The sequence below is a fragment of the Embiotoca jacksoni genome, unplaced genomic scaffold (assembly GCF_022577435.1).
Source record: "Embiotoca jacksoni isolate LCO1_2020_lvr unplaced genomic scaffold, fEmbJac1.0.p SCAF_19, whole genome shotgun sequence".
Taxonomy (NCBI): domain Eukaryota; kingdom Metazoa; phylum Chordata; class Actinopteri; family Embiotocidae; genus Embiotoca; species Embiotoca jacksoni.
In genome coordinates, this window is record NW_027185329.1 from 5,175,870 (window position 1) to 5,185,753 (window position 9,884).

Below are 9,884 nucleotides of genomic sequence, written 5' to 3' on the forward strand. Positions count from 1 at the left end.
CTTTGCAACGGACTACAAACATGGCGTCCAGAACCGGACGAAGGGGCCTTAAATGAAATAGGTGTTTTAATTTAAGCCTGAGATCAGGAACGTAACTCTTTTGGTTTTATAATTTCCCAGAGGTGAGTTCCCACCAGCGAGTGCGACGAGCGAGCACGAAACCCGTTTTCGCGTCGCGGGGTGCCGCCATTCAGACATTTTTTTCCCCCGGATTATTCGTTTGTCGTGACGGCGTTTTACCGGCGGCGCGGCCGGCCGGCGGGTCTTTCATCAGGAGGAAAAAGCGCCAACTTCTGCTGCACCGTCCGAATCGCCGAACACTTTAAATGGTGCCGAGACTTTTGGATATCCGTCGAAATAGATCGAACTCAAAACACCGGGATGACTCGTCCAGGTAAGATCCAGAAAGGTTATCGGCGGTTCGTGAATGTAGAGAAGTCGTTGTTGTTGTTGTTGTTGTTGTTTTGTTGAAGCGAGCGTTTAGAAACGACGTGCTGCCTTGTTTTCTCCTCCCACCGCGTCGACCCAGTTTTTTGCCGCCGTTGTTTGTTTGTTGTTGTTGTTGTCTTTTTTTTTTTTTTTTAAAGTACTCGACAACATCGGCTCGTCGGACGCTGTTTTCCCGCGTCGTTGCTGTTGAAGTTAAAGAGGGAGCCGTTAGTCTTAGTTGTTGAAACGAGAAAGGCAGCATTAAGTTAGCGCTAGCTGGCTAACGCGTTATATAAATGCGTAGTTCAGGCTGTAAACTGGGTTTTTTTTTTGTTGTTGTTGTTGTTGTTTTTTAAACTTCTTAAAGCAGAATGATCTGCTTCGATAACATCGAATCGGTTCGGTTGTAGTTGCTTCACCGCCTCGGCTTCAACTTAGGTGCGCAGTTACTTTCGTTCTCGTTCCCCGATGGCGCCCGCTGATATTAAAATCCTGCCTTTCCCTTTTCTTGCCAGTGAGGTGCGCTGTTGCGTCTCGGTAAAGGAGGGACGGGGAGGACAACAACAACAACAACAACAACAACAACAACAACAACAACAACAACAAAAATCACCCTCAAGACACCGGGGAATAATAAAAAATAAAAAAATAAAAAAAAACGATGCCAGGTCTACAGGGTGAAAATGTGGTGGCGCTGGGGAGTCCCGTGAAGAAGAGCAAACTCTCTCTGAAGTTTTTCCAGAAGAAAGAAGCCAAACGGGCTCTGGATTTCTCTGAGCTGCAGACAGATGAAGCCAAAACAGCTGGACCAGAGGAGCCCGAGTCCAGGTGGGGTTTGTGACGTCAGTGTGCCGAATGTTACAGGGTCACAATAACGACCAACTCATGACGAGTCTCTCTCCTTGGTTTGTCCCTCTCCTCGGTTCGTCCCTCTCCTCGGTTCAGCGGCTGTGACCAGGTGGTCCCCGGTCCTGCTCCACGTCCGGCCTCACCGGGCCGCCCGCCCTGTGAGAAGAGAGACAGCGTGGTGCCGTTTGTGGGCCTCAACAACCTGGGCAACACCTGTTATTTGAACAGCATCTTGCAGGCGGGTCATTTCAGAATACCTTTTGTAATTGTGCTCTTTTGCTCTCGAGCCCTTGAGCTGCCTGTGTTTTCAAACATTACAACTCAACGGTTGTTTCTAGATCTACATAACAAATGTGACAGATTTATTTTTGTATGAGGTCTGAGACTTTTGGACGCCACTGTGCATGAGTTCTGTTAATGTTTATATGAAACGTGTTTATAAAAGATGCCGCTTCACAAAAGTCATGTAAATATACGACTACACAACCAGGACCCCAAAATACATCACAGTCGATAAAAGTTAGGGCACGTATCGTATAACCAGCTCATGGCCTGTGTTGTTATTCTCTTCTCTTCACTGTTCAACTAAAATTTAAAAAAAAATAAAAATGCCTGCGGCGACAAATGCGGGCTCTTTAACAAAAATATTTACACAATTCGTACCGCATGGGGATATATGAAATTCAAAAACAATGTCTTCTCTCGTGTGATCAATATTCTGCCCAGCCCTACTTTATGTCCACTGAAAAAGGGATGTACTGACCTCACTCACCTTCGTCATGTCTTTAACTTGTGTGCGTCATGTCGTATAACGAATCATCAAATTTATAAAAAACAAAACAAATCATCAGTTATGCATTGTCTTGCATAAATATAAAGTAACGCAACAGCAAATAATTTCTGTAGGGAATAAAATGTCACCAAGAGAAATGATTGGTCCAGTGAATAAAGCGCCGTCCTCGGTTAGAACGGCGAAAGGACAGAGATCGGTGTTTGGTGTCCTCCTCACGGGGACACACTGCGTGTCAGGTGACCTCACGGAGTCTTATCTGTAGTGGGCAGTGTTTGGATGGGAAGAGACCGGAGGGTTTTTATCACACATTCAGGCGGTTCGTATCATCTCCTCCGTAACACATGATCAAACAGAGCTGTGGCTGCAGGGTCATATTTCAGCTCCTCTTTAGAATAAGAAAGACGTTTCCCTCGTAGAGGAAAGAACATCCGTGAGGACAACTCTTCCTTTAGGCCCCTTTTTAATTTACACAATAAGGTGACCTCTTACTCGGCGTGTAATTGTATATTATTGTTTACCTCTTTGACATTGTACGGGGTATCTGCAGGTATTGATTCCACTTTCTTTAAAGGCCTCATAAGCTATTAAACAGTTTTACGTTTCACTAACACCGACTTAAACATCTTTTTATAGCTTGCAACAGGCAGAACGTCAGTTCTGAAATGCTTTTGCTTGTTTTTATGGGATTTTTTTAGGAGAAATTAATTTAAAAATGGTTACTATTCAAACTTAATCTCTTATTTAATACATGTAGGCTGTTTCACCACTGCTTTGAGGAATGCAGTATCTTTCATATTCTCTCCCGTATGACTGTAAAACAAGAGTTAAATTGTATTAAAAATGTCTTAATTGTAACTTGGCCAATCCTGCAGAAACCCAGTTGTAATTGTTTTCACCCACACAGAACACGCAGACCACTGAATTTCTTTTATTATTATTATTTCAAAATGTAAGTGATTGTTAATGTTCCTGGACAAGTTGGGGAAAAAAAAAATCTCTCCTGTTTTTGGAGACTTTTCCTTTGTTTTGTTTTTTTTTGTGAATGGATTCCTTGTAAACAAGTCGCGTTAAAAATATGATTACTCTTGTGTTGCCCCTGCAGGTTCTCTATTACTGTCCAGGGTTCAGAGAAGGAATCAAGAGGCTGTGCAACCTGTCGAAAAGAAAAGACAAACCAAAGGATGAAACAGACAAAAACGAAGAGGTTGGTGCAAAACAAATCAACTTTTATTTGACGGGGTTTCCCACAAAAACGACAATACGGCCGATTTAAAGAATTGCCGACGTCGCACGTGTTTAAAAGGCTGCTGTACAAATACAGCGTGGTCAAATACAAGTATCACAGTTACCGCGTCGAGACCCCTTTAACCGACCTGATGCAGCAGATGTGAACGTTTGAGTGTATTTCATCATCTCCTCGGCAGGCGGACGGTGCGTCCGACGCCCCGCCGGCTCACATCGAGCTCCTCGGGACCTTCAGCAGTCTGATGACGTCGGTGGAGCAGCTGCAGTCCAGCTTCCTGCTCAACCCCGACGGCTTCACCGAAGGGGAGCTGGCCACGCCGCCTCGGAAACTGCTGCACACACTCAGGTAGCCACGTGGCCACGTTGAATTACACCCCGTTTACCAGCTGGTAGTTTATTTCTACCCAAAGTGGTGAATAAGGTAGAAGAAGAAAAAAAAACACTCCGTTTAAGAAAAACTCAACAAGTTCGTCGTGCACGAGGTATTTAGACAAGTAGAGCTTTTGATGCGACATGTTGTTCTTTTCAACCGTTTTTCATTGAAGAGCTCGAGTGCCCTCTAAAACTGAAAGCATTGTTGAAAACAGCCTCTTAAAAACTGAGGGTTTTCTAAAAAAAAACAACAACTTGATATCAAGTCTTTATTCATCAGCCTCTAGCAGATAGACTCAAAATACAAAAACAGTTAAGAGCTTAAACCTTTGTCTTTAATTGGAAACTATTGCATTTATTAACATTTTAAATCAAAATCAATACATTAAAAAAAAAAAAAAAAAGTCAATATAATTGTTGCATTGTCAGAACCAGATTAGATTATGTGGCTGGAAATGAGATGCCGGAAGGTTTTTACTTTGAAACACGCTGGCAGTCACAGCATCCAGCTGATCAACGCCGTAACGTAACACTCGCTCGGTGACGTCACGTCTTCGTCCTCTCGGACATCAGTGAGCTTCTGACGGGATCATCCAAAACACGCACATGCTGCATCCGGTTTTAGTGGAAAATACTTCCCGCGGTCTTCAGGCACCAACGGCGCGTTGTCATCGTCAGAATTATGTCGGATGCTTCTGATCAAATTTAGTAATAAAACACCCGAACGCTGTCACCATTGAATTCAACACGCGCTCGCGGTACGACCCGAACACGGCACGCCATTTTATAAAACGTAAATGATCAAGTGTGTTTAAAAGTCCAGATAATCGTTCGTGCTCGTTCCGAGCCGCTGATAGTCCAGGCGGACGTGTTTCCGTCCGTCCGTCCGTGTCATGACGCCGTGTTTCCGTCCGTTAACAGTCGGCTCTGTTTCTGTGCTGCAGGCAGCTCAACCCCATGTACGAAGGCTACCTTCAGCATGATGCTCAGGAAGTCCTGCAGTGCATCCTGGGATATGTCCAGGAGGCCTGTGACACCATCAGGAAGGAGCAGGAGTTGGAAAAGGAGGACGAGGACGACGACGCGGTCGAAGTCGAAGCGGAAAGCGGCGACTCTCCGGCGGAAGAGGACGGCCCGGTGAGCGGCAAGAGGAAGAGCGACACCGAGGTGGGGAACGCCAAGAAGAAGCCCAAATCCGTCAAGTCCAAGAAACCCGGGGAGGAAGACGCGAGTGCAAATCAACCCGTCACTCGCTCCAAAAGGAAGTCCTCCAGTGACATCACGGTGGACGGCACCCAGAAGAAAGAAGCGGAGGGAGAAGAGGGGACGACGAGGCCGAGCGACGACGAGGCGAGCGGCGAGAAGGCGTCCGAAGAGATCGACGGGAAGAAGAAGAAGAGGGCGAAGCTGAGCTGGCTGAGGCCGTCCGGCAAACAGCCGAGTATTTTCTCCAAGTTCCGCAGCGTGGGGAAGCTCAGCTCCACGACCGTGAAGAACCAGAACAAACCAGAGCAGGAAAACCAACCGCCGGACGAGAAGAAGAAGAAGACGACGACGAAGAAGAAGAAGAAGAAGAAGAGCAGTGAAGAGCCGCCATCCCAGAACACCGCCGGAGACACGACGGCAGAGAAACGCCGAGGTAGGAGACGAAGAGACACGTTTGATACGAACGAATGTTTTCAGTCTGAAGGAAACTCCAGCTCCAGCTGTTCTCACCGATTTTTTGAATTATTTGGACAGGAGCTCTGTCCGTTTTCAACGCCGTTAAAAAGAGCGTAGATGGAGCAGGACAGCTTAACGGGTCTTAAACGTCCCAAGTTGGCCTGCAGTGACTCTGTGTGTGTGTGTGTGTGTGTGTGTGTGTGTGTGTGTGTGTGTGTGTGTGTGTGTGTGTGTGTGTGTGTGTGTGTGTGTGTTTGGTTCAGAGGGCCTGGGCCTGATGGAGCGCCTCTTCCAGGGCCGGCTGGTTCTGAGGACTCGATGTCTGGAGTGCGAGAGCTTCACCGAGCGCAGAGAGGACTTCCAGGACATCAGCGTCCCGGTGCTGGACGAGCAGCCCGGCAGCCCCGGCGACCTCTCGGAGGGTGAGCGGCTCCACGGCTTTAAATAATCCGTCCTTCGCTGTGACCGTCGGTCGAAAGAGAAGACGCACCGTCGGAACCTCGGGACGTTTGTTTATTTTTTTTAAATTTTTTTTTAACGGATAAGCGGCACGCTCGGGTTTTTAATCGACAGAAAACGGCTTCCTCTTTCTCCAAAGCAGATGAAAAACGATCGCCAGATCGATGCAGTCACGGATATTCTTTCTCCTCCTCCAGTCTCTCCGGACCCGAAACCCGAGCCGAAGACCCTGAAGTGGGCCATCGCTCAGTTTGCTTCGGTGGAGCGCATCGTCGGGGAGGACAAGTACTTCTGCGAGACCTGCCATCACTACGCGGAGGCCGAGCGAAGCCTGCTGTTCGATAAAACCCCCGAAGTCATCACCATTCACCTGAAGCGCTTCTCCGCCAACAGCTTAGAGTGAGTTCACGTCCAACTTTTCACTTTCACACCAGGTGCGATACAGAATCGGCGTCATCGTCCCTCGTGAAGCCACGAAGGACAAAGAACAACAGGAATGTTTGTGCAAAAAAAACAACAACAACAAAAAACACATTTTTAAAAAGTTCATCTCATGAGACTTCAGAAGTGTGAGCTTGACAAAAAGTGGATGTTTGTTCTTCTTGTTCTATTGATTTATTTCTCTTCTGCGGCTCAGCAGGGAAACAATCTGACCCCCCCCCAAAAAAAAAAAGATTTTCTAAAAGACAGAAAACCTGGAAAATCGCAGTTTGCGGACGGTGAAGTTTAGTTTCAGCGAAACCTTTCGATTGTGTTTTTACACGTTTTTAAAAAAAAAAACGAGGGCCGTGAATTTCCACTTCTTCACCTCCGGCATTTTAAAACGGCTTCAGATATGAAAAGGAGGAATAAAAGCAACGTCGACGTTCACGCAAACGCGCGAGCGGCGCTTTAAACACCCTTCGCCCCCAAAAAAAATGGAACCCGTCTTTTCAAAGGGACGTCGGATCGTATTTTAAACGCGAGACGACTTTCGTCCACGTCGGAGTTCCCCGCCGCTGCTCGACACGAGTTCCTCGCTGCGGGACGACTGTGTAATGTTTGTCGGGACTTTCACCGGAGATGTTAATCCTGTAAATAAATAAATAAATAAATAACCAGCAGCAGGCCCGTCCTGTTTACACGAGCACGCGCGCTGCTGGGAAATACGCAGTCTGTAAACCGACAGGTCGACGTGCACCACGTAGAAATAGAACAGACTCCGAAATGTTCAGCTTTTCTTATTAACTGGTGATTTTTTTTTGTTTTCATTTTTTTTTTTTTTGGTCTAAATTTCTTCTATAATCTTTACGTCTGACGACATCACTCGAGTCCGCACTGTTGGACCGGCCGATGTGTTTCTGGGCGTTACGGGGAACGTTTAAAAACAAACTCCGCACACGGAACAACGGCAACCTCGGAGCGTGCCGACGCGTGGTTTTATTTTTTTTTTTTTGGTCTGAATGTGGGATTTATTGATCCGGAAGGTCACGGAAGGTCACGGAAGGTCACGGAAGGTATCGTCTAAAAGAAAGAGAGAGAGGGGAGAAAAAAAAAAAAAAAGAAAAAGCGAAGGCTTTGGGATGGATGTGGTCTGAGCTGCCCTGTTTGTGTCCCTCCCAGGTTGGACCCGTACGCCGGCCTCTCTAAAGTGAACACGCCCCTGCAGACGCCGCTCACCCTGTCCCTGGAGGAGTGGTGCACGCGGACGTCCTCTGCCGAAGGACACCGCTACCAGCTGTTCGCCGTGGTGATGCACAGCGGCGTCACCATCAGCAGCGGCCACTACACCTCCTACGTCCGCATGTCCGACCTGAAAGACGTGAAGCTGTGGCTGCGGGACAGGAAAGAGACGGACGAAGAGGAGGAGGAGGAGGAGGAGGAGGAGGCGGTGGAGGAGGCGGCGGAGGCGGAGGAGGAGGAGGAGAAGGGGAGCGACGAGGGAGCGCCGGCGAAAGACGAGGCGCCGGACTACGACGACGGGGAGGTGTCCTTCAAGCTGAAAGCGAGAGGACAGAGGCGCGGGAGTTTGGCCGGCGCCAAACCGGGGAGCAAGAAGCTGTCGGAGGGCGGCGTCGGCCTCCTGGGGGGACAGAGGAGTCTGTCCCGCTACGAGCTCGGGGGCGGCGGATCGACGGAGGGATCCAAGCGGCGAAAGAACGTCAACGGCTTCGGCCAAAACGCCGACGCGGGACTTAAAAAGGAGTTTGACGGGGCGGAGGCCACCGAGCAGCAGGCGCTGAACAACCTGCTGGAGTACGAGGGCAAGTGGCTGCTGTTCGACGACTCGGAGGTGCGTCTGTTCGAGGAGGAGGACTTCCTGCGAGCCTGCTCCCCCGAGACCTGCTCGTCCTCGACGCCGTACCTGCTGTTCTACAGAAGGATGCCCGAAGCCGAACGCTAGAATCCACACGGTGGAGGGGGGGGGGGGGACGGGGGCCGTCTGGCAGCCGAGCGCTCGGGCAAAAGACAGATGTTTTTTTTTTTTTTTTTTTTTTTTTCTTGTTGTTGTTGTTGTTGTCGGTTTTTGTTTCGCAATACTTCAAACGGTGCCAAAAATACAAGCGGCTGCCAGGTAACTTTTCCCGCCCGCGACGGTCTCTCGTCGCTGCCGCTCACCTGCAGGGACCCTCCTCACGGAAATCCTCACACAAACACCGATTTGTTTTTCTACTCGTCAGGGATGGTTACGCCTTTATTTTATTTTGTGTATTTTTTTTTTTAAATTTTTATTTTTTTGCTTTCTGTACTTTACGAGAATTTCTTTTGACACTGGCTTTAATACTGTCCGTGTCTCCACCGTCTTCTTTTTGTTGTCGTTTCTCAGTTGATTCATTTATATAAAATGGAAATGCACTTTCGAACTAAAATCCCATCAAGTCGGTGTTTTTTTTTTTGTTTTTTTTTTCTGCCTTCTGTTCATTTTGCTGAGGCCGTCGGTGCTGTTTGACATTTTCCTCTCAGAAAAGCCTTCATCCTCCTCTGAACCGATCCCGTTTCCCCAAACATGGAAATCCAATTTTTGTACAAAAAAAAAAGAAAAAAAGAAAGAAATGAACCTCATCTATTCTTGTAACTTCCAAGTTACAGTAGCAGAATATATTTACATAAAGCACTTGTTTGGTATAATGGATACAAAGCTTTTAAATATTTTGTGGGTACTCGGGTAGTTTATCACTCAGACTTCACATTTTTCAAGTTGCCAATAAGTGACGCTTAAAAAAAAAAAAAATGTCAGGAAACTGTCTTGTTTTTGTTTTTTTTAAAGATACAAACTGATGGAAAAACTGCCTCTCTCATTTAATGTAGTGTGTTTACGAACAGTTTGCATATTTCAATGTGCAAATCAGGATTTCAAATCAGGACCAGTTACTTAAAGCTCCTTAATTCAGTGGTAGAAGTTGAGCTGCCTGCTTCATGTTGTGAGAAGGAACGATCAGAGTCACCAAGCCTCTGAGGCTCCGCCTCTGTCCCTCTGAGGCTCCGCCTCTGTCCCTCTGAGGCTCCGCCTCCAGGTTTCGCACAGGGACGACCTGCGAGGCTAAAAGTAGCCGATCAACAGTTCGTTCTTGAGCCACGGGAGGATTTTGTTTGTAAATTGCCGGGCGCAGAGCAGATTCAACCGACTTTACAGCTGCAAACCGTTTGTATGCGTCGGGTACAAACACCCGGACGCAAACATTGCACCAGTTTTCTGTTGCTTTGACTCCTAAACGCTCTCGATTTCTGCTTCAACTGAAATCTAGTTGGCAAGAACCAGAATCTTGATTAAAGGTTTTTGGTTTTTTTTACATTTTAATTTTTTTATTTATTAAATTGAAATCAGGATTTTGCCGTCGTCAGAGTTTTATAAAGGACGAGTTCACTGTTGATCAACGATTTAAATATTCCGCATCGTATCGTACTCGCCGTTAGATTTCTGTAATTAAATTGCGCTCGTAAAGTTCAGGTCCAATCATGGCTTCAGGGATTGACTCGTTTCTAATTTACCGTCTGTTCGTAAGTAAATTAATCGCCAGCCATATTTTAGTTATTTCACTCGACATGAACTTTACCTGGGAGAGACGTCTACGCCTGGTTTTGCTTGGTTGAATAG

General features: G+C 47.1%; 1 protein-coding gene across 2 annotated transcripts in view; it reads left to right on the top strand.

Moving 5' to 3' along the window:
- Window positions 1-158: 158 nt before the first annotated feature.
- usp1 (ubiquitin specific peptidase 1) overlaps window positions 159-9,884 on the top strand; it is a 9,881-nt gene continuing 155 nt past the window's right edge. Inside the window, exons 1-9 of one of the 2 annotated variants that reach the window (XM_069153157.1) lie at window positions 159-394; window positions 945-1,257; window positions 1,375-1,516; window positions 3,174-3,275; window positions 3,496-3,662; window positions 4,633-5,327; window positions 5,614-5,772; window positions 6,007-6,208; window positions 7,412-9,884. The exon at window positions 7,412-9,884 is cut by the window's right edge and continues 155 nt beyond it. In XM_069153157.1, the coding sequence (XP_069009258.1) occupies window positions 1,091-1,257; window positions 1,375-1,516; window positions 3,174-3,275; window positions 3,496-3,662; window positions 4,633-5,327; window positions 5,614-5,772; window positions 6,007-6,208; window positions 7,412-8,192 (2,415 nt within the window). In that variant the 5' untranslated portion in view covers window positions 159-394; window positions 945-1,090 and the 3' untranslated portion in view covers window positions 8,193-9,884. The remainder of the gene's footprint in view (window positions 395-944; window positions 1,258-1,374; window positions 1,517-3,173; window positions 3,276-3,495; window positions 3,663-4,632; window positions 5,328-5,613; window positions 5,773-6,006; window positions 6,209-7,411) is intronic. The other variant, XM_069153158.1, reaches the window with a different exon arrangement.